This window comes from Echiichthys vipera, assembly GCF_963691815.1.
Source record: "Echiichthys vipera genome assembly, chromosome: 4".
Classification (NCBI taxonomy): Eukaryota; Metazoa; Chordata; class Actinopteri; order Perciformes; family Trachinidae; genus Echiichthys; species Echiichthys vipera.
Genome location: NC_139829.1, coordinates 4,977,847 through 5,002,567, shown reverse-complemented (window position 1 = coordinate 5,002,567; position 24,721 = coordinate 4,977,847). Strand labels below are relative to the sequence as shown.

The window sequence follows — 24,721 nt, the reverse complement described above, 5'->3', positions numbered from 1 at the left end:
TTACATGAGCTGCTTTTTCAGAAAGCTTGTACAGATTTTTAACCATCAAGCTGCATTTAACCGCCAACTCTAGCCATACTGGGTCATGTCAAAAAAAGGTTGTTTGAAGTGAATGAAAGCCGTGTCTGGGAGGTTGTTTTTTCCTTCAGTTTAGCCTAAATTCTGCAGTTGATCATGAGTGAGAGATGTCTTGATTCGTGTCATTGAGAGGGACGCCACACTCGCCACATCCCACGTCTGAATGGCCGCCTGCTGTCGAAACGTCATCATCCTTCATCAACATCACACCCAGAGCCAGTGATAGATGGTCTGTCTATGGTTCTGTTCACTCCACTGCACAGTGTTTCCTCTATAGTCATTCAGCAGCGGTGGGCCACCGCAGCAAGAAATTCTCCACCCCTAAAAAAGAAAACGTACCAATGAAAGTTATAAATTGCCTCCCCCCAATAAAAGCACACACAAAAGAGACAAAAGGCTAAAGGGCTAACATTTAGACTTTTAGTTTTAGCTCTGCAACTGGCCATATAAACAAAAACTGGGACAGAGACGTGGACTGAAGTTGAACTGACCCCAAAATGACTCCCACCCACCACTGTTAACAAAGCATTATAGGGGAAACACTGCAACTAGCACCAACTCTTGTCCCCATCGATCTAGCCCTCAGACGGCCCGGCCTGGGCTCACTGCCTCGCTCACAGCAAATACTCAGATCTACAACATGGGGAGGAGGCCGAGGAGGGTGAAGCAGACAGGGGTAAAGAATGGGGATCCACTGTGGAGCCTACCGGGGCCAAGATGACTTCAGGAGGAGGAGGAGGAGGTGTGGGTGGAGATGCTAAAAAAGCCAGGGTCCACGATCTCCCACCCGCCATCGACCTGGAGGATTCAGACAGGCTGGACAGGCTGGACGATCAAAGCCAGGAGCCAATGGGAGGTTTGGCTGAGGAGTCCCAGAGTGCCCGGGCGGCGGTGTCTCCTCCCATGACCCCCCAGCAGCCCTACATCCAGTACCAGCACTCCTCCTACCCTCCCTACCTGGCAATGTGTGAGAGCGGCGGGGGCTCCTACAGAGGGGTGTCCCCAACCCTGGTTCACAATTACCCAGGTAAGAGTCTGAGTAAAGGTTTGGGTCAAAGAGCGCCAAAATCCCTGTAAGGAGGAGGGTGGGGGTGATGGATGGGCCCCAAAACACAGGACGTTCCCCTGGAGGACCGGCGTTCATGTCCTGGGATAACTAAGACAAACCACCACATTTTTATGATCTGAATCAAGTCCTTTAGTGACTAAACTTTACCGTCACCTTTAGTGACTTAACTTAACCGACACCTTTAGTTACTAAACTTAACCGTCACCTTTTGTCGCCTAAACTAAACAGTTACCTTTTGTCGCCTAAACTACACGGTGACCTTTGTTCGTCTTAACTTAACAGTCGCCTTTTATCGTCTAAACTTAACCGTTGCTATTTGTTGTCTAAACTTAACCATCATCTTTTTTGTCTAAACTAAACCGTTACCTTTGGCATCTAAACTTAAACGTCACCTTTTGTTGTGTAAACTTAACATTGCATTTTGTCGTCTAAACTTAAATGTCATCTATTGTCGTCTAAACTTAACCGCCACCTTTTGTAGTGTAAACTTAACCGTCACCTTTTGTTGTGTAAACTTAACCGTCATCTTTCGTCGTCTAAACGTAACCATCGCCTTTTGTCGTCTAAACTTACCGCCATCTTTTGTTGTGTAAACTTAACCGTCATCCTCAGCTCTGGAGAGTTTTTTATGTTGTTTTAGCTCCTTGTGTGACCCTCGTTTCAGCCAAAAAAGCTGTGAATAGAAAAGTAGACTAAAAAAACCATCCAGGTCTGGATGTTTGTTATGCTTTATGGTATTTCAAAATCAGCTGTCAGAGAGAGAGCAGCCTCGATTGGTGATAAGAAGAACATGTTCTCTAGTGTAGGGCATGAGGAGAAAAAAACATTTCTCTGTAACATTATAAGACGGGCTTTTTCAGGAGGAGGTCTTAAAGAGACAGGCGCTAAAACAGAACCTTTCAGACAGGGGGTGAATTCAGGCATATTCAGACAGACAGTATGAGAAAAATAATTTGGTTTTTGAACATTATAGCATGTATACATGTAAGTATGAACCTCAAAATTAGCAAAATTCGGGACCTTTAAGATTTGTACTATATTAAGGTATTTGTAATGGGGAAGCTGCTTTGTTTAAGTGCAGGTGTAATAGTTATTTTAAATGTACCAAATAGCATTAAAGTCATCATTCATTTAGTGTATACTCTAGTACAAATGTAGGAGTTTTCACCCCTTTAAACCCCTTTAATTCATTCACAAACCTTTTTTTTAAAAACTCCTTAATATATTGCATGAATCTATGAGGAAATTAAATTAACCCTAAATGTGGGATGGACCTCATAATAAAGCTTATCAGGTATCTTTAGCTGTCCCTGAATTTGTACCTGTAATGAAATTAACCCCTTTAAGGGTCAAGTCCAGGGATTTTATTGCAACAATTTTCAAGCATAAAAGGTACAGAGAACAAGTGGCATGTAGCACTTATTGTACCTTAAAAGTCACTTTATTTATGTATAAAGTACATGTATCTTTAAATATAACAACTACAGGCCTCAAATTGTACAATTTTGTGCACCAGGTTTCCACTACCCTCTGTACGGTAAGACGGCAGGCAGGGAGGAGTCGGAGGTGACTCCACCCGGCAGAGGGGGAGCGGTGAGCAGCAAGCAGAGCGGCGACTCGACGTCATCCGCTGCCATGGAGCTGCTGCAGCAGCAGAGCCATCAGTACCATGGAAAATCCCCCGCTGTGAGACACCGCTCACTTTACCGCCACACACACACACACACACACACACACACACTGCGGCTCACACTCTCACACCTTTCATTCACACAACACAGATGGCAGGTTTCCACATGAACACAGAAATAGATCTAAATTAAAGAAGGTTAAAAGCTCTGCTGAATGGTTCTAACTGTTGTAATTGCACTTGTTTTCTCTGAACAAGTACATTTCTATTGAATATGGTTAATTAGTTTTAGTTGACACACATCACATACTGTACATGTAAATGAACACATCAGTAAATAACTGATACAAACTAATCAACTCATCACAAACAGAAATAGAGGGACTCAAGTTATTTATTTGTCATATTCACAACAATGACAGAGAAGCCATTGTTGGAAATTAAAGTCTTAGATCTCTGGCTCCTTTTAACAATTCTGATACAAATACAGATTAAAAAGGAAAAAACAAAACAAAGGAAAATGAGAATAATAATAAATAAGATAGTGCAGAAGTTACAATATAGGGATAAAAGATACATATATAATAAACCTGTATATTTATAGTAGAAAGTAATTGCAAACTAAATCAACTGTAACATAAAAAGGAAAATGTGTAATGAAATGTAATTACACAGTATGATAAGAAATAATATAATTATATATTATAACATTTATTAGGTTATAAAGGCCCTATACACCCTTATAAGATGCTTATTAACATTATTATATGCTAATAAGACTATATAAATGTTATTAATAGCTTTAGGAATATGTTTATTGTAGATTATAACACATTTATTAGAGGTATTATTATGCATTTATTAACAGTTAACAATACTTTAAAAAGCAAAATTAATAAGTGCACAATAAAGTATTTATTAACCCTAACAAGGCATTTTTCTTACTTTAGTTTTGGTAGCTGCAAAAAGCAAATGAACTGTACTATACGTGGGTAATAATGTGTTTCTCGTAAATGTCTTCTAATCTTACAGCACACATGTTTATGGTCCTATTATTAACACTTAATAAGCCTCTTATACCTTGTGTGTGATGACACTACAGCGCTGAGGACGTTTCATTTCATTGTGTGTGTTCGAACAGCCCGGCGAGAAGGGTTCCCCCGAGGGAGAGAGAGAGACAGAGCGAGAGAGGAACCACTTGTCGTTCGCCCGACACCTCCACACACACCATCACACACACCTGGGCATGAGCTACAACCTGATGTCAGGACAGTACGACATCTACCAAGGTATGAGACTGAGAGCCACTGCTCATTTATCAGCGAGCTGCTGGAGGCTCAGCCTTCTGTGATTTGCAGACATTTTATTTTGAAATGTTTCACTGCTAATTTCCTCTCTATGTTGAAGGCTTGAGCTCCAGGTCGCTGGTCTCCAGTCAGCAGGTGTCAGGACACTCCTCCGCTGGTGAGTTTGTGTCGGTGAAGCCACACTGTGCTCTTGTGACGTACGACAACTTAAAGCTGGAGAAGGCGGTTTATTTTTGGCAAAAATCCATAATAGTCTTTCATTGTATTGTAATCCAAGTGATGTGAAAGAAAACTAGACTCCTTCACCTCCTCTGGGCTCTGTTTAGAGGCTTTAGAAAATCTAGCAGTGTGGAGCAGAGCTGCAGTCCGCTGCTGCATCAGACAGCTGATCAGGTTTCATGAGGCCCGTGTGTCCTGACCCCTTTACAAGACACACTGTGTGCACATTTATGCAGCGGGGACAGCATCTTCGGGTGATTATTTCTGAAGCTTAATGCTTGGTTCTACATATTTTACACTTCACAGAGCTCTGGTGACCGTTCATGTGAACAGTGTCTGGCTTCCTTTAGTGGCTCCAGTAAACAGAGCAGAAAACACTTACAGGGACTGGGAGAGGGGGAGTCAAATGGTGCAGGTCTCTAGAGCAGATGTAGGAAATATTGACCTATATGTCGTCCTCAAAGTAAGTAAGTGATGACACCCCGAAATGCCAGTCTGATATATCAGAGACCTCTCATGCCAACTAGGAAACTGGGCCAAAGTTGAAAAATACCGGAATTCCCCTTTTAAAATTGGTTATAATTAATCATTAATAATAATTGCTTAGCTCCCCTAACATGCATAGCACTGATAAAACCATGACACACACACACACACACACACACGCACACATGCACACACGCACGCACACACACAAACACACAATTACACACTGCTTAAGTGGTCAATTGTTGGTTAATCTTTCAAACTCTTTTCTCGTTTTCCTCCTGAATATCTCCATTATCCACTGTATTTGCATCTTCTGAACTGAATTGTGTGAATGTTTTCTTTGATAAAATGTAAACTGGGATCAGAAGGTGAGGTGGGGTGATACATCAGCTATGTAAAACCTTCTCTCATGAAGATAACAGCTCTCTGAGATCATTACCCACTGTATGCGGTGTTTTTTATCTATTCTCAGAGACCATTATATATCACTGCCTTTGTTTGAATGTGTGAAATAATGCAGAGGGAACCCGTCAGGTCATTAAACAGCATAATGTGATGATTACCTTACTGCTGCAGAGGCTGCACTTACGTATCTATAAATGGTAATTGCTGTAAAATAGAGGAGATTAACAGGAGTGGCGCTGGCAGTTAAACACTCACAGCAGCACAGAGAGGAAGAAGAACAGAAGTTTGATATCTGAAGAAGACTTTTTAATAGCAAGAGCAACATTTGTGTATTTATTTTAACAGTATGTTGTTAATGTGAGAAAAAAAATCCCGACTTCTTCAGATGGGTGTCCATGCATTGTTTTCTTTTTAACTTAGATGTTGTATTGAGGAAAAGATAGTTAAAAGGTGCAATCATTAATGATAAAAAGTAATGGACGTAGTGTCTGCATTCTCTCTAATGTCCAGCAGGGGGAGACTCCACCTAAAGCTGCATTCTCTCTAATGTCCAGCAGGGGGAGAATCCACTTAAAGCTGCATTCTCTCTAATGTCCAGCAGAGGAGACTCCACTTAAAACTGCATTCTCTCTAATGTCCAGCAGGGGGAGACTCCACTTAAAGCTGCATTCTCTCTAATGTCCAGCAGGAGGAGATTCCACTTAAAACTGCATTCTCTCTAATGTCCAGCAGGGGGAGACTGCACTTAAAGCTGCATTCTCTCTAATGTCCAGCAGGAGGAGATTCCACTTAAAGCTGCATTCTCTCTAATGTCCAGCAGGAGGAGACTCCACTTAAAGCTGCATTCTCTCCAATGTCCAGCAGGGGGAGACTCCACTTAAAGCTGCATTCTCTCTAATGTCCAGCAGGGGGAGACTCCACTTAAAGCTGCATTCTCTCCAATGTCCAGCAGGGGGAGACTCCACTTAAAGCTGCATTCTCTCTAATGTCCAGCAGGAACTCCACTTAAAGCTGCATTATCTCTAATGTCCAGCAGGGGGAGACTCCACTTAAAGCTGCATTCTCTCTAATGTCCAGTTTCAAGCCTTCTTCAATACAGCATGATGCTCCTTATTAAATCATGGTTCCATTTAGAGTCAAATAGACCTTGAAGCAGGGGATGCTTTAGGGCGGGGCTCAAGAGAAACTGCCCATTTTCATCCGGCTCTGTGTCACTGCACTACCTGCTGATTAACGCCACCAGCATCCCCTAAGTCCACTGGAGGATTCACTTCAGCTGGTTGAAAAGCCGGTAAAGGTTTCAATCTTGAGCCCCGGCCAGTAGCTCACCTGGTAGAGTGGGCACCCAATATACATGCAGAGATGCTGAGTCCTCGCTGCAGCTGCCCAGGTTCGACTCTGACCTGTGGCTCTTTGCTGCACGTTGCCCCCTCTTTGTTTCCCGTTTCCCTCCAATGTCAAACATAATTAAAAAAAACATCTATAAATAAAAAAGTATCCCTCTTTATTGTTAACTTAGGGCAGCACCTTTGAAATTACACTTGCATAGTGCCCCCCCCCCCCCCCCCCCAGTAACTGTTCAGTATTAGTAGATATCTCTGTAACATTACACGTCTTTCATATCATAACTCTAACTTGATATATGTTAGTTCATTTTTAAATGTTTTAAACTAAAAATCTTCCCATATGTGAAGATTGACCTTTTTTTGTCTGTATTTGCATGTTCCAAATCATTATTTTTATTAAAGGCAACTCAAACTTTTAGTTCATTTCAGATCACTATTAAAAGTAGTGTGCAGGGATTCAGACCTGATGCAATCATTTGTTTGCGGCCTTCATTTATTTCATCAAAGTTGCATCATAAATCTTGTGAACTTTTCTGCTTTAGAGGCCTGGATGAGGTTTTTGCTCAGACAGTTTGTACAGAAACCATCAGCTCTTCTGCGTTTTTGTTGGTTTTTATGAGCAGTCACACCACTTCTGGTCTAAACACACCTGGAGCAGCTGACAGGGGCATGTTATGTGACTGAAAGCCTGTGTTTTTGTCTCTACAGAGAGTGAAGGAAAGAAGTAGGACCATGTGAGAGACCACGTCTCACATGCGGAATGGCAGATTTATCAGACATCAATTCCATGGTGTTTAATAAGCTTCGCCTCGCTGAGAGGCAGAGAACTTAGATTTAAAAAAAAAAAACCTCTTTCATTTCTTACTAATGAAAACCACCTGTTTTATAACACGTCATCGAGGAGCAGACGGAGGGATGGGAAGCAGGATCGAGAGGAATCCAGATGGCTGACTTTTGAAACTTTCAGTTTTGCAGGATTTTGACCGGACCAGGTGAAACATTGCAGAACGCCGTGCATCAGCCCAGCTGCAACTTTTAAATGCACATTCATTGTAGTGTATTATGATATGACTGAATGTACTGAAGATGACCTGCACTATCCCGATAGTGTTGATAGTTTGTTTTTTTAAACTCCTATTGGGAAACAGCATTAGGAAGCTAAAAAGTCTATTATTATCCTTATTATTCTCATTCTGATTATTGAAGTGGTCCTCCTCCCTCCATAGTGCTGACGCTACATTTGTATTACTAACCTGTACTTGAGCGTAACCATGTTGATTGTATTGTCTTTATGTGAGAGTAAACCTTCACATCGACCTGCCCAGTGCCATGTAGGAACCCAGTGGTGTATATATTCTGTACAGATTCATGGCGGAGCACTAACATGCTTTATCATACTCTATGTTGATCTCCATTGTCCACGCAGGGCAGCAGCGGGCGAAGCGGGGGGAAAAAACAGCAGGAACAGAACCAGCCGAGTTCAGTTCATCTGTTGCACAAATCCCACTTGGTTAGAGCTGAGGATGAGTGCCCTTTACTGAATGTGAAAGCCCCAGTTTGTGCCTCCTGGAATCAGTTTTCTCAGTTGACCCATATGACTTCATGTCTCCACGTGTCACACAGCTTTGGTTAAGGGTTGGTTAGGTTTAGGCACAAAAATACTTATTTGGTAAGATCAAGGGTTGGATGAAGAAATAACTACTTGGCAAAGCAATTTCACCAGAAGGACCATTCAGTAGCTATTCTGGAGCTTTCAGTCGTATCATATAATGCTAAGACATTGGAAGAATCAACTTTCACGCTGATGCAAACACGACCAAGAAGTCCTTAAAGTGCTCAAAGCAAACCCCTAGGAGGTGCGCCGGGCTTTGGAGCCAATTTGACATAGTGGAATTACAACTTCTGGGTCGGTCACGTGGTGACCAAAAATACTTTTTTACAGTGACTTACAGTCGGTCCGATAACATTTGGAAGTCTAAAAGAGCTGCTCGACCAACAATCTGAGCATGAGGTCTATTCAGTGGCTGTTCTGGAGCTTTCAATCATATCACACCATCTTCCTCAGCAGAGGAGAAGATGGCCCATGGCACTTTAATAATAATAACAAGAACAATGGATTGGATTTATATAGAGCCTTTCCCAGTACTCAATGCGCTTTACAGGTCCAGGTTCCATTCATTCACACAGACATACATGGTGGTGGTAAACTACAATTACTATGTTAGGGGCTAATAATCAGCACCTACAGCCCCTTTGACCACCTCCTCAAACATACAGCAGTCTTACACATTCACACGAGGCAAGGTGTGTGACCAGGAGACAAGTAGAGCAGGGCATCAAACCACCGACCATTCAGACATTGTCCTACCCGCTCTACCAACTGAGCCACTTATCCATGTTTATCATTAGCATGGCAAGAGAGTGATGGTGAGGTACGACTGAAAGCTCCAGAACAGCTACTAAATGGACCTTACGGTGAGATTAGTTTGCCAAATAGAGGAAAAAGGTTTTCTAACATTAACCACATAGTTAATTTTCAGCCAACCCTGCATCTTTCCAACACGGACCACATAGTTTTTGTGCCTAAATCTAATTAAACCTTAACCATAGCTGTGGACATGGTCAACAGTGATTTGCATTGGTTTTGGAAGGTTTTGACAAACCACGTGTTATGATGTTTAGTTTAGACCACTTGTTGGACTTTTGCATTGATCATTACAGTCAACTCTACACTGATATGAGCCACCTTTTGGGTGCATAATATAATATTTCACCCACTCCTTTTCCTTTGCCCCAAACACAGATGGTAACTTCGATAGACTCGATTAAACCAGCTACTGTTCCCAGTTTCCATCTTTGTTTAGGTCCAGGAAATGGAGACTTACTTTGTGTCAAATTCAGTGTACCCCAGAGGAGTGTGGCTTGAGTTTGGATATCAGGAAGTGCTGTTGGGTTTTCACTGAAACATTGACTTAATTCTTATTATTTGAGTTTGAATATAATTAACAACCATCAGCAGAGATTCCTAATGTAAAACTGACGTTTATCTCAGAGGTACAACCCCGGGTGAACGAATACTGATGTTGGATGTCAGTGTGTGCAAGCTATTGAACATGACCCTCTGAAGGGCAATTCCAGTGTTAAAACTGAGTTTTTGTTCATTTTCTACATCAGCCTCTTCATTATTTCCTTTACAGTCGCCGCTGTATTCAAAACTAAATGGGATTCGGTATGTTTGCTCAGGTACAATAGTGAGTTTATGACCAAAAATAAGCTTCAGTGTAAGCCAGTTTTTTTTTTAAATAACTGTGTGTTTATGTCTTGTTTTTAGGAACTTTACAAGTTGTGTATAAAAGCATTTGCTTGCAGTGCCATACTCAACAGCAGTTTGAGAAGATGCTGAATTAAATGCAGTTTTAAGTACAGAGCAATGACTAAGATAACGGAAAAATGTATTTTATAACATATAAACGCTGGGAAACCATCCACAGTATAGAGTTAGAAATCACTGGAACTGTCCTTTAAGTAAAATTAGATGCCAGTAGGGATGCACCCTTTGTCAGGAGTCTCACAATCCTTTGCTCCGCCCCTGCTGCCATGCCTTTTACAAGCTAACTAGCTCACTGCAGAGCCTCCGATAGACAGACTGGTCCGGTTTTAACTAAATGTCAAGCTCCGGAGCTGAAAAATGAAACGTGGAAGTTGGTGAATGGGCTGAAGGAGCCTAGGATAGAACTGCCGATCTTGTCAATGGGCGACCACCCACTACCTCTGAGCCACAGCCGTCCTGACCAAGTTTAGAGCAATTCCTCGAATGGCCATACTCGCCCAAGTTAAAATGCCTTTACAGCAGAAATAAACATGTTTATAGCCTGCTACAAAAAACTCTTGGTCTAGAGCGAATTTCCCCGTTCATGAAAACTGAATTTTTATACAACTCACTTGTTTGAATTATATTAAGGCTTAAAGTTCTGTATAATTAAGGGTGTGGCCACCTTAAGTGGCAGGCATCCGCTCCATCCACGCTCCACCTCTTTGCACAATTTTGGATTAGCCGGGAGTTAGACGACGTAAGACCCCCCTTGATTTTAACAGATGTGACACGGGCCAAACTAAAAACACCAAAGATGTTTTCTGTCCATGTAGGTAGTGTTTATTACGTGTACCACTACGTTTCATTTTAACTGGTTGTTTGATGCGATTTATTTAGTGCAATAACATATTTGAAAGTCTACAAGAGCCGCACGGTCACATGTCACATGAAAATCCATCTTGTCAGATGGTTCATCCAATCAGTCAGGTATGTTCTGAAAACGCCCGCCCTACTCTCTGATTGGCCTACCCTGATATTTAACCCTAACCCTAACCAGTCTCACTCCTCATGTCTAATCCTAACCAATCCAACCAACAAAGCCAACGAGTACTAGCCAATCTGAAGCAGAGTAGGGTAGGACATGCCTTTGCCATAGTGGGATTTGTAATTTAGCGTGCAGACGCAGTGCCAATCATCCGGGTATTTTTTAGCTTTGATACATTTCACAGGAAGGAACGAAGCTCCGCCTCCAACGCTGTGTCCAGTTCTTTAATACATCCGTGCTCAGACCTCGTCTATCCGCGGCTCTGCCTCACTTACACAACACCTTACCTGCATAGTATCAGTGATCATTCTATTACTTGAATATAGTGCTATGAACTCTGTTTACAAAATGCTGTCATCTTTTGGGAGACACAGTGTTGTCTTATAAAGGCTGCTTGGTAAATGTTCAGTTCATCCACCCGGTGTATCCAGTTAATAACACTCTGAAATCGTATAAACATGGAACCTGCTGTTGCTTTTTTATACTGTATATGCCTTAATTCATATGTTTGGCAATCATGATTAAAGGATGTTTATATATATTCATCTGTCTGTTGAGTTTTCTCTTTAGAAGTGACACTAAAAATATTTGGCTTTTGCTGCAATAACATAGCCTTGTGAGACCATCCTGACCTTGTGAGCTCTATTGATCGGTCTGGTAACGTGCGGCGGAGAAAATTTGCAGAAGTTAGCCAAGCGACTGAACCAATCAGATTTAAATGTGACGAAATGAGAAGCTACTGTTCAGTGTAAACAACATGGAGGCTTCCACAGATGAGATGAGCAGCTATCCAGCAAGCCGCTCACTAACTCTTTTCTCTCTGGATCCTTCTGTTGAATATGGACCAGGCTCCTGAAATTGTGCCTTTGATCTGTAAATTAATGTTACACAAACAGCAAATATCCTTTACCCTTATGTTGTTTACTTCCTGAGCTTTGCCTCCACACTGTTCGTACGTCATTGATCTGATTGGTTGATTTGGCCTCTATGTTGGTGTTGGACAGATGGTTTATCCAATCAGCAACCAGTATTTTCGCCCCTTCCCAAAAGATTTCCAAAGGAGATCCCAGATGGATATGCTGAGACAATGACGCAGTCAGGTAAGCGATAACCAGCTTTTGCAATGTAAAACTACACTGCGAAATCCATAACCTGCTGCTGATTGACAGGAGAAAATTACCTCGAAGCCTGTTGCACATCGTTTCAAAGCAACACCTCGCTCAACCCGAAAACCGTAGCAGATAGAACGGGTCCAGAGTTTTTTGTAAAGACAAATGTAACAACCTAGTCCATGCAAAATGATATTTGTATTTAGTTTTGTTCCTGTCTTGTCTTGTTTGAGTCTGAAAAGAAAAAGAGTGACATTTTTAAGCGCATCAAAAGGGCAGGGAAAGACAGACAGACAAACACAAAACAACAACAACACACACACACATCTACGTATGTTAAAAAGTAATTTAATTGTTGAATAAAAAGCTTTCAATACCTCTATTTTTTTCATAGCCTTCTATTTCATAATGTTACATTTCACCCCAAACTGTTACAACCTAACTCAGACTATGAGATGAATAGTTCACTCCTAGGAGTTTCTGTTTTTGTTAAAGATGTTTTTATTTATTTTAGTTTTTTAATTTTTTAATTTAGTTTTGTCTAATATATTTTTCTATTATATATTTGTTATTGGTCACCCGCTTGGTTGTTTATACTGTATATAACTTGTATTATCTTGAATATTCTCACCTCCAGAAGTAATTTGGCCAAAGTCACGAGGCATGTTCATAAATTAAAGAGTCATCTTATCCTCTTATGTTACATAATTGCTGGGGTATAATCCTGTTCCTGATCCTCTGAGCTTCTCTCCTCTCTGTTTGTATCATTCATGTCTCATCAATGCATGTGTAGGTACTTTGGGTTTAATTGGATCAATAGTGTGAGTATCAAATGAAATATTTGATAAGGAAAATTAATAAAGAAAAATTACAAAAAATTAATAACTTTGATTTATTAAAAACGTCACACGGAGAACCAATCAAATATAGTGCCTTGACTCACGTTCAGATTATGAGATTGAGTATTCACAGTAAACTTATCGTTAATCAAGTAAATATTAGTTATCACCAATAATTATCAAAGATAATAATAAAAATGACGCTAGTCAAACCAGAGTTCCTAGGGGCACCACCGTCATAGACGGAGTGATAACTAATATTAAAGTCTCATTAAATATATTAAACTACTAATTAAGGGTTGAACACCGATAAATGTAGTAGTTTAATTAGTTGAAGGATTTAAAAGTTATTTTCTTAATAGAAGCTGGCTCATTCATCTTTGTGTAATATTAAATAATCAGACATAAGGTAAACACAAACATTTATTAACAGGTTAATAAATGCAACAAACAAGACACAATAAACTAACTAAAGTTAACAGCAAACGTATGTTTGTGTCTATGTGTGTGTGTGTGTGTGTGTGTGTGTGTGTGTGTGTGTGTGTGTGTGTGAGAGAGAGAGAGAGAGACAAAGAGAAGAGGTGGGGCTCGGACCCCTGCAGAGAAGGTGTGAACAATCAAGTTACATGAAGCACCAAAAGCCTGATCTCTCGGTTCTTATGACAAAGTTACAATTGTTTCTAGCCGTTCATAAAGTCCTATAACATGTAGTAATGCCCAGTTGGTGATTAGTTACCAGTCCATGAGATGGGAGATGTTGCGTTGCTTGATGCCAGTGGCTGGTTGAAGAGGAAGCTTCGTGGTGAAGAGGTTCTTGTCTTATTTGTGGCTCTTAGGCAAAAGAGGAAACAGATCGCTCTGTGCTGTGCTCAGTTAAGGATAACTGGTTGGTTAACCTTTGTGGTGATCCTACGCCATAGGCCAGGTCCACGGCCGAGGGGACAGCTGGAAGCTGGTCTCCTGGAGTTGAGTGATCCGGGAGAGAGAGCGGGAGGAAGATCCGGGAGCAAGAGAGAGTGCAAGTTGTGTGCTTCACTTTATATAGGCTCAGGTGATGTCATAGTCAGTGGTCAATTCAGCCAATGAACAGTTTGGGTGCCTTGGAGAATTCACACCTGGGTGTGACCTGTTGTGGGGGAGAAGGCATGGCAGCCAGGCTTTTCGGGCCTAGTCTTTGTTTCAGCAGGCAGTGGGCCTACTTTTAATCAAACTGACAGTTCGAGTTAATCCAGAAAATGAACAATCATCTTTGGATGCCGGTTGCACCTACACATGTTACTAATTCACTTCTTCCATGGAGTTGTTTGTGCTTTGTCGTCTCTCAGGTCGCTACTGATTGTGGTGGTGCCTGCTGCCGTGGTCCTGCATGATGCTTCCTGCTGCTGCTATCGTAATGATAATGATAACATTTGTAGCCATATAAACATCATCAGTAATATGTTTCATTGTATCACAGCTGTTATTATCCCTACTCATGATTGATCATATTTACCACCATAATTACTATCATTGTCATATTCTATCCCCTTAGCTGTGCTTGTTTCTACTATTCTACTGTATTAACTGCCATAACATATAAGTCATAAATTCACAATAATATAGATATTATTATAGTTACTGTTACTTTTTGGTTGCTTGCATCTCTGGAAGTGTGTCTGTCTCTTTGTCTTTGTGTCTGTTTGTCTCTCTCTGTCCATCTGTCTGTCTTTTCTCTCTTTCTCTCTTTTTCTTCCTCCCCAACCAGTGCAGACAGATGTCCGTCCTCCACAGAGCTGGGTCTGTCTGACGTTCCTGTCTGTTAAAGGGAAGGTTTTTGTTGCCACCGTACTCTACGGGGGAATTGTTGGGTCTATGTTTATCATAAATAAGTCATAGAGTGTGGTCTTTAGCTACTCTGTAAAGTGTCCTGAGATAACTTTTGTTATGATTTGGCACTATAAATAAAATTGAATTGAATTGAATAATTGACTGACAGCATTATTTGTATGTGGATGTAAGCACAAGTGATAGTACTTGCTGGGCATTTCAGCCTGCCGCACCTCCGACGGTGCCATGGTGCCGGCTGCAGGGTCATCAGCCGGGAGCCACCCTTCGCAGATGTTTCGCTCCTTTAATCCCGGAACATCTCTGGGTGGAGGAGCAGCGAACAGGGACGTCTCCCTGACGCCCCCTGCAGCCAGCGGAAAGATCCTTGTTCACCCCACACTCTGTCCCCTATGTTATTGCTGTTGTGGTTATGGAATGAAACCCAAGGGACTATGCATGGCAGGGACGTCCATCTCCCTGAGTCAGACGTGGGCTGACCGCATACCACAGCATCTCAGGGTGATGGAATGTAGCAGCAGGAAAGCTTCCCTACTGCCCCCTGTCTAAGCTCCCTGTTTTCCCCACGCCTTATCATTCCTCCTGAGCCACAACCAGAAACTCCCTTGTTCTGCCTCCTCTGCCAGGACTTTGAGGGCAGTCTTCAGCTTGGAGCCTTTGATCCCAAGGGACTTTAGTAGCCGCTGGGTGGATGCTCCAGTGTAGCCTCTACACCCGACTTCCACTGGGTATGTGAAGGCTCTCCACCCTGCTTGTGAGCACTCACTTGCCAGCTCAGAGTATTTGTCCCTCTTTCTCTCAAAGGCAGCCTCCATTCCCTCCTCCCAAGGAACCGTCAGCTCTACCATGATGACTGTCTTGGTAGAGGTGGACCACAGCACAATGTCTGGACGTAGAGAGGTTGTGGTGATCTCTTGCGGGAACTTCAACTGCCGGTCCAGATCAGCTCTCATGTTCCACTCGCTTCCAGCCGACAGGAGGGACTGTGGGCTCTTAGTGATGCTCTGTGGCTTGCCCCCTTGCTTGACAAACTGGATCGACCGCTCTGCTGTTCTTGAGCTGGCGCCATTCGCTTCCATTCTGCGTACTTCCAGGATTTCTGCTAGTTTCCGCAGAACGCGGTCGTGGCGCCATCCATATCGTCCCTGTGTCAAAGCCACTTTACAGCCAGAAAGAATGTGCTGCAAACTTGCGTTCTGGGAGTCACAGAGGTTGCAGGTCGCCTCTGACCCGTACCACACATGCAGATTCCAGGGACTCGGAAGGGTGTCATATGTGGCCCTGATGAGGAAACTCAGCCTCGCTTGGGGCATTCTCCACATATCTGCCCATGTAATGACCCTGTTGACTACGGCCTCCCAATTGGTCCATCTCCCTTGTTGCTGTTGGGCCACAGCCTTGATCACATATGTCTCCTCTTCCATCTTCACCACTTCTGAGACCACAAGGTCTTTCCTCTCCTTCTTTGAGGCTTTAGACCACACTGTGGGAGCTGTTCCCCATCCAAAACCAGCCCTGCCAGACTGCACTTGTCCTACCATCTCCTGATGTTTCAGTCGGATGATGGCTTGGTCTACTGTCTGACAAGCGTTCCATTTACGTCCTGTACGAACTTGGGCCTTGGTGTTACGGACTGATGGATCAGGTGAGTCTCTCAGCTCGAACACAAGCCTCACCTTCTCCTGTTTGTAGCCCAAGCTAATGGATTTCAGTGGCAGCTTCAGGGTGGTTCTTCCAAACAGAGCTGTGTTGGAAAGACATCTGGGAAGGCCCAGCCATTTACGGATGTAATTGTTGGCTTTTGAATCCATCTTGAGGACAGTTGTGGAGGTGATATCACACAATTTCAGGGGCCACATCAGACGATGGAATAGGGTGAACTGGTAACACCAGACCTTGAATTTCCCTGGGAGATAGCTTTGGTCGATTTTGTTCAGGCCATCCAAGAGCTGAGATGTGACTGAGCCAGCCATGTGCTTGTCAGACAGGTCGGCAGTGTAAAGTCTTCCAAGGCTCCGCACGGGTTCATCCACCACGCGTGGGATTTCCTCACCATCCACTGAGAATGAGATGTTGTCATTCCTGACCCCTTTCCGGATGGAAAGACTGCGTGACTTGGTAGACTTTATTTTCATCCGGGCCCATGTTAGAAGCTCCCCGAGTCTTTTCAAGAGTCTGGAGGTACACGCTGCTGTCTGGACGAGGGTGGTGACGTCATCCATGTAGCTTCGTAGGGCCGGGAGTCGCTGACCTGTTTGGGATCGGACTCCTCTGACCATCAGTCTTCCACCTATCAGGATGATCTCAAAGGCTATTGTGAAGAGGATTGGAGAAATTGAGCAACCCATTGCTATCCCCTTCTCTAGCTGGTGCCAACCAGTAGAGACCTCTTGAGTTGTGTAGCAGACTTGAAAGTTGTTAAAATAGTTCACTACAAGGCTTTGGATGCAGGGTGGGATATGAAAAAAGTTGAGTGCGAAGCTGATAAGTTGGTGGGGAACCGATCCATAGGCATTTGCCAGATCCAACCAAACAACGTGTAGATCTGCTTTGTTGCGCTTGGCTGTCTGGATTTGCTCCCAGATCATAGCCGAGTGCTCCACACAGCCAGGGAAACCTGGGACACCTGCCTTCTGACAACTGATGTCGATGTAATGGTTTGCCAGAAGGTAGTTGGACATGCGCTTTGCCACCACAGTGAAGAAAATCTTACCTTCCACGTTGAGCAGGGCTATGCCTCTGAACTGGTTGATCTTATGAGAGTCTTTTTCCTTTGGGATAAAGGTTGTGATTGCCCGGCTCCATGCTGATGGCATGGCTTGGCTTTTCCAGGCAAAACCCATCAGCTTCCATAACAGCTTCATAGTAGTCATCTAGTCATCTATTGTCATAACCTTTTTGTGTGGAATGATTCATAAATACCATTTACTCTATATTTGGTTCTTTTTGTTTGAAAAACTTGAAAATATGAGTTAGGCCATTATTTCCAACAGCCTGTTTCCAACACTGAAAGAAAGAAGTCATAATTATGAGCTAAAAAAGTCATAATAATGAGATAAAACGTTGAGCAGTGACTGACAGAAACAGTTTGACCGTTACTACAGTTATTAGATATATAACTGCTTCTCTGTCAGTCCAACATTTTTGGTGCATCCATCTGTAACCATGGCCCTCACCAGATGTCTCATGTTGCTGTTCAATGAAGGGTGTCACTTCAGCCACATTGGTTAGAGTCTTTCGATGCCAGAGTCTCTTCTTGTTTCAATTCATTTCAAGGGTGCGTTTGCTTAATACAATCCCATGTGAATTTGCAAGCAAACAAGTATTTCATCTGTTGTAAAGCCACGTTTAAAGTAGTCCTCTTTGTACTCACGATCCATCTCAGTGTCAAGTAGAATAGGAGAGCTCCTGTCAAGGAGCTGCTACTGTCACTGTTGACAAAAGGTGGTTAAAAAAAGTTTGACAAAAAAACTAAGAAAATAATGTTGCATGGAATTATTATTTTGTATTTTCCTCATTATTTGACTTTTTATCTCATTATTTCAAGTTTCTATCTCATTTTTATGACTTTTTATCTAATAATTTTGACTTTTTATCTCATTATTTCAGGTTTCTATCTCATTTTTATGACTTTTTATCTAATCATTTTGCCTTTTTATCTCATTATTTTGACTTTTTATCTCATTATTATGACTTTTTATCTCATTATTATGACTTTTTATCTCGTAATTTGGACTTTTTATCTTATTATTATGACTTTTTATCTCATAATTTTGACTTTTTATCTCGATATTTTGACTTTTTATCTTATTATTATGACTTTTTATCTCATAATTTGGACTTTTTATCTTATTATTAGGCCTGTGACTTTTTATCACATAACTTCGACTTTCTATCTCGCAATTTTGACTTTTTATCAAAACTTCGACTTTTTATCTCATTATTTCGACTTTTAATCTTATTGTTATGACTTTTTATCTCTTAATTATGACTTTTTATCTCATAATTTAGACTTTTTTATCTTATTGTTATGACTTTTTATCTCATAATTTTGACTTTTTATCTTATTATTATGACTTTTTATCTCATAATTTTAACTTTTAATATATATTTTTCCTTTCAGTGGGCGGGAACGGGCTCCATTATGTATGCCTTTTTGGTTGCAGTTCCGCCTCCATCCGACAGGGGGCGCGCTACACGCGAGCGTCGCAGTCATCACTTCCGGTTTTAAAACAAAATGGGTGGCGCCAAAGCTTGACAACAGAGCGGCTTCCTTCCTTCAACGGACGCTCAGCGGCGGAGTAAACAAACGGCTGACTTTAAATAGCTCCAGTCTGCTTAAATGAATGAATGTTTCTGAACTCAACTACAGTGCGAAGATACGTTTGGATTTAAAGTAGCACAAATGTCATCATGCAAGACCGACCAACTTCTCATCGTTGTGTCCATCCTCGAAGGTAAACAGTAATCTCCTTTTGAATTAAATTACACCATAAGTATTATCTGAGACAAAACTCCGTGTTTTAATACTTTATACAGACACACGACTGCCGTTTGTATTCAGCGGACTAATGAGTGGTCTGCTGATGCTGGTTATGCTAGTTAGCTTTAGCAGTTAAATCCACCCTGAAGTTTCATCAACTGTGTGTCACAGTAATGTGGTTAAGTGCTCAGATTTACCGCAGTAAAAGAACAAATACTACACTGTGAAAATACTCTGTTACAAGCCAACAGGGTTCTCATGGGTGCTGGAAATCAACATATTAAGATTCAAGAGTTTTCAAGGTGTGAAACGGGCTTGGGTTTGGGATATAGTGCCTGAAACTGCCTGACATTTTGACTGAACTCTCCTGCCCCACAAAGTCCAGTAACTCAAGATTTAAGATTCAGGAAGCTTTATCTATCCCGAGGGAAATTATTGTGCAACAGTTTTAATACAAAGATGGGAAATGATCAGAGTAACAATAAGCATAAAACATAAATCAAATCAAAATAAGCTAACGTAAAATAAATCAAACAATTTAACTAAGTGTGACAGAGTGCAACAGACATTGTGGTTAAACGTAGGTTTATACAATATGCAACAATATGCAGCGTGCAGTTTAGCCGCATGTTGAAATAAAATAAATACAAACTAAATAAGTGATAAGGAGCGATAAGTGTTAACAGTGTTAAAAATGTAGCAGCATTTCTTACTGAACTAAGTTACAGTACAACTAAATAAAGTGATGCAGCGATGAAATAAAGCGATATAAAGTGACATCTCACAACAACTCACTAATAATAGGATTTCTGCACAATGTTGAGGCTGAAAATGTGGATGTTAGGATTGATAAGGATACTTATTCAATGGTAAACTAATAAATAAAAATCCAACCTCAATGTGCCAATTAGTCATTTGTTGGGACAGTAAACGAACTTTGAAAGCGTAAATCATGCACTCTGGTTTTGTAGTGTAGACTAGGATGCTACTTACCAACAGGTGACACTAATCTTTGTTGTGTTTTCCTATTTTAATATGTAATTAAAGAAAAACATAGTTTTGGTTGTTTATAGCACAATAACATCTAATTTAATGTGATGAAGTCCAATAATCAGTATACTGTAGAAACTGTATGTTATAACTGATATGTAATTTAAAGCTCGAAAATCTACCTTGAAATGCTTGAATTTTACTTTGGAAAAGTGTAGGATCCCACTTTATAAAGGGTCTTGATATTGTCAGAATGGTGTAAATTGAGTTATATGTTTATTATTGAGGTGGTAATTGCAGGGGTTTTGTACTAGACTACATTATATTGATTCCATTAACCGCCAACTATTTTGATTATCAATTAATCATTTTTTAAGAAGAGAAAAGTCAAAAATCCTCTGATTCCAGCATCTGGTTTCTTTCCTGCTCTGTGACAGTAAACTGAACATCTTTTAGACATTTGAGGACGTCATACAGGGCTTTTCAATATTTTGTCACATTTTATACACCAAGCAACTGATCGAGAAAATTATAACAACAACAACAATTTAACAGGTTAAATAATAATGAAAATACTAGTTATTCGCGGCCTTATTTATATAAATGAGTTTTGTGGAAACACCACCAGTAACTATGACCTCAAAGCTAAACATATAATTGAATTAATACCTCTCTGACAGTGTGAAACTGACTTTATAGACATCATAAAAGTAAAAAGTAAGGTACTTTATGTCTGAGCAGACTGTTCAATTTTATTTATAGTGCCAAATCATAACAAAAGTTATCTCAGGACACTTTACAGAGTAGGTAAAGACCACACTCTATGACTTATTTATGATTTACAGAGACCCAACAATTCCCCCGTAGAGTACGGTGGTACAGGTGTGCCTTTTATAAAGTGGATACTAAATGTATTCACTGTGTGTTATTCACACCTCTACGGTGCTAGAAAAGCTTGAAAAGTGCTTGGATTTGACTCTGGGAAAGGTTGTAGGAACACTGCTAATGGGTGGGAGAATCCTTTTCCCGTCTATCCTTCCCCAGGTCGTCACTTCCCGAAGAGTCCCCGGCTCAGTCTGGTGGTCCAGGCGAGCTTCGATGGTGAGCAGCTGTCCACGGACCCAGTAGAGCACCGAGACCAGCCGCACTTCAGCACTGAGCTGGCCTGGGAGCTCGACCGCAGGACGCTGCACCAGCACAGGTCTGCACCTCTTACATGTTGGCAGTTCACAACAACGACATTACAAAGACATACGAGAAAGGCCGAGATTCAGTTCACTGAGAAGTTTTTCAATAATCAAATTTTTGTTTCAACACAGCTGATCAGAAAAATACAGCTGTTGTTGGCACAGATGAGTATTTTTGTTGTCAGGTGACTTGTAAAGGTCCCAGCGTTGACTGTAACGCTCTACACTTACCAAGTAGCTCCCCATCACTGATGAGAAGCAACATGGCAGCGTGGTTAACTTTATGTTTGTTTTTATCAAACCGTTTTGAACGTGCTTACACCGGCGTGGGCCTACCAAATAGCATGAGTTTAAAAAAAGGCATAAGATTAAAGTTTGAAGAAGAGATTTCAAAGAGGACACATGCTGACCGTCTCTTTCCCTCTCTAGTAAAAATTCATGAACACTAAGCTGTGATACGGACGCATCTTCTGTTCTCCAGACTGCAGAGAACTCCCATCAAGCTTCAATGTTTTGCCGTTGACTCTGTAAGTAAGAAGAAGGAGAGCGTCGGCTACATCGTCCTGGACCTGCGCTCTGTACAGGAGGTTAAACAGGTGACCCTCTTCTCCTTCTGTCTCAGGGACATGTTGAAGTGTTGGGATCACAGGGACCAGTAATGAGACATGTTTTGTCCCCGTCAGGAGCCTCGCTGGTATCCACTGCTGAGCAGTAAATACACCAAACAGAGACCAGCCCTCCTGCTCAGCATGACGCTGGAGAACGACACCAAGCCCTCCCAGCCCTCTCCTGATAGGTTCAAAGCCAAGAAGGCCCCGCCCCGACAAGGTCAGCCTGTTCATTTACAGGGTTTGCTGAGTTTGCTCTGTTTTCACTTCATTGTTATCTGTTATTTATGCAGAATAATTAATTCATATCCTATCATTTCATGTATCTGCTGACACCGCTGCAGCTGCATCCAGGTTTCCAGCCTGTTGTAACATTAATCAGTGTTTTCTGTAGTTGTGTTAGGGCCAAGTTCACTTCAGGTTGATGCATAAATAAACTCATCTATTGTAGATGAAGTAGAGGACGGCAGATGCCGGAGTTTTGACACTGATATTGAACTCTGGTATTCATTATTTTAACATAAATACACAACAGACGCACTTTTGAGTAGATCATTTGTTTTTTTAAAGAAAGAAAGAAAAGAACAACATCAAACATCGTTTCAGTCACAGTTCGGTCAATTAATTATACGCATGTGATAAGATGAGAAACCTACTTTGAAATATATAGAAGATAGATAAAAACATTTTTCTAAAGTTGAATAATGCAAACAACAAGAAAATGTTTGTGTTATTGCAAAAACACCCTTTTTTTCTGGTTTGACCCCCTCTCCTTCCGGTGTCAATTATGGATCGTCTTATATTCTCTTTTGTCGTTTTTGTGATGATGCAGCTGGTTCTGCAGGTTTGGAAGGGCAGACTCTATTAACTGTTACTGAATGAATGAACTTTAAGGATTTGATTGATTTATTTATTTAACGTTTATTATTGAACGTTAAATAGTTAATTAAAACAAGAGTTAAGAGCATAAATTACCTCCACGGAGGCAGGTAGACAAACTTTAACAAACGAATGAATCTTTTTCGTGTTGTAGCTGACAGAGAACCTGCAGGCAAACAGACAGGAAAGCTTACGGGCAGAACTTGTGCTTGTGAACTTTGGTTTCACGTTGCATGCATCTATCTAATAATTTAGAGCCATCCTGAATGACCCGCGGGTGGGAACTTCTTCACTGTATTTTGGCTTTAACTCTTGTTCTGCTGTGTTTGTAGGCTCTCCTGCAGTAACTGACCTGCTGCCAGAACAGCTGGAGGCATCACTGATCCCAGACCAGGGTTACCATCAAGTGGGACCTGCAGATCGCTGCTCTGACATGTTCATCCTGTCCGTCACCGTGGCTTTTGCGACCAAACTAGAACAGGTGAGGATGCCGCTTTGACATCTGATAACTTGTTGTTGTTTCCTCAGGTGAGATTAGATAATGTAATATAAATGACAGATAATACATCGGATAAACAATATTAAACTTGAATTAAACCCAAATAAACATTTTTTTCAGCACTAAACTGACACCACATTAATATTCAAAGTATACATTTTTCTCTCTTGTTCCTCCCAGTTGATCCCCAGCACTATGAAACTAGCGGAGGGCTCGGGATTCTTCTTCTATTACTCTTTACTGGGGAACGACATCACCAGCGAGCCTTTCCTCAACCTGCTGAGCCCCGACTTTGAGCCGGAGCGCGCCTCTGTGCGCATCCGCAGCAGCAAACAGATCCTGCAGAGCTTCCTTTCGCAGCAGCCCAGTTTACAGGTGAGTCAGGCCCAGTCCCAGCACCTACACACTTTTACTCTGTTTGCACTTGGACATCAGTGTCATTCCAAATCAGTTTGCGGGGAGAAGAAATGTCTTAGAAAGTCTGCATCTATGCAGGCTACAAACCACGCTCCTCTCACATGCGGTTATTTCCAAAGGATAATAAGTTGCCTTACCTCAAACAGACATTTGATAGGTTATTGTTGTGCAGACATGACATAAATAGAGCAGCTTAAACCCTTATGTAGTCTAGGAAGTGGTTCATTTGGATGTTAAGTGTTGCAAAAACCAAGCAGCTCATAAACATCAGAATAAAAAAATGTCAAAAAGAAAGAAAAGCAAAGCAACCAAAGAAGCTTTGACGTAAGTTTTCATTTATTTTAGTTACTCTGTGAATTGCATATTCTTGCTGTTTGTTATTATTATTATTATTGGGTTAAAACAGTTCCTGTTTCTTTCGGAGTTAGGGAAGTTGGTCCTGAAGCTTGCCGCTGTATTTCTACCCTCCACGTTAATGAAGGCTGCTTCATTCAGCTCCACACAGAGTCACACTCACACTCACAGAGTAGAAGGGAGTCGAGTCCACATCAGAACTGGGCCTCAGAGAGTCTTATGAGCAGCTCATCACTGGCTGTCAATCTCCATGTTTCATCACATGTCCCCGTCTGTCCTCAGGTCCACCTGTGCTGTGGGAATCACTCTCTGGGCAGCACAGACGTCTCTCTGTCAGCTCTGGCTGCTGCGTCTGTGGATCTGGAGAACAAGGCAGCAACGGTGGAGGGAGCGTTCATACTCCAACCTCCGAAACGCAGCAAGCGGGTGCTGCCGTCTTTGCCCGCCGACTTGCAGCCAACTGTGGGAGTGGCTGTTACGCTGAGGAGGGAGGAGGTCGCGCCACAGGTAGGAAATCTGGACTCAAAACAAAGAACCAAAGTGTTGAAGAGCTAATTTGTGATTAAATGTGGTGGCAGCAGCAGAGAAGACGGATTTGATGTCAAAGTATAAAGCAAAAGTGCAAAATCCG

The 24,721-nt window shown here is 41.7% G+C and overlaps 2 protein-coding genes across 2 annotated transcripts in view; both read left to right on the top strand.

The window, feature by feature from the left end:
• Positions 1 to 15,222, top strand: part of znf608 (zinc finger protein 608) — a gene marked incomplete at its 3' end in the record, with an annotated part of 80,033 nt that extends 64,811 nt beyond the window's left edge. The window contains exons 5-9 of the mRNA XM_083912147.1: positions 658 to 1,105; positions 2,664 to 2,833; positions 3,919 to 4,066; positions 4,185 to 4,241; positions 14,879 to 15,222. Of these exons, the coding sequence (XP_083768273.1) occupies positions 658 to 1,105; positions 2,664 to 2,833; positions 3,919 to 4,066; positions 4,185 to 4,241; positions 14,879 to 15,222 (1,167 nt within the window). The remainder of the gene's footprint in view (positions 1 to 657; positions 1,106 to 2,663; positions 2,834 to 3,918; positions 4,067 to 4,184; positions 4,242 to 14,878) is intronic.
• A 3,839-nt stretch (positions 15,223 to 19,061) lies between these two features.
• Positions 19,062 to 24,721, top strand: part of cep120 (centrosomal protein 120) — a 32,527-nt gene continuing 26,867 nt past the window's right edge. The window contains exons 1-7 of the mRNA XM_083911740.1: positions 19,062 to 19,130; positions 21,191 to 21,347; positions 21,815 to 21,929; positions 22,017 to 22,161; positions 23,153 to 23,301; positions 23,500 to 23,694; positions 24,373 to 24,597. Coding sequence (XP_083767866.1) covers positions 19,079 to 19,130; positions 21,191 to 21,347; positions 21,815 to 21,929; positions 22,017 to 22,161; positions 23,153 to 23,301; positions 23,500 to 23,694; positions 24,373 to 24,597 — 1,038 coding nt within the window. The 5' untranslated portion in view covers positions 19,062 to 19,078. The remainder of the gene's footprint in view (positions 19,131 to 21,190; positions 21,348 to 21,814; positions 21,930 to 22,016; positions 22,162 to 23,152; positions 23,302 to 23,499; positions 23,695 to 24,372; positions 24,598 to 24,721) is intronic.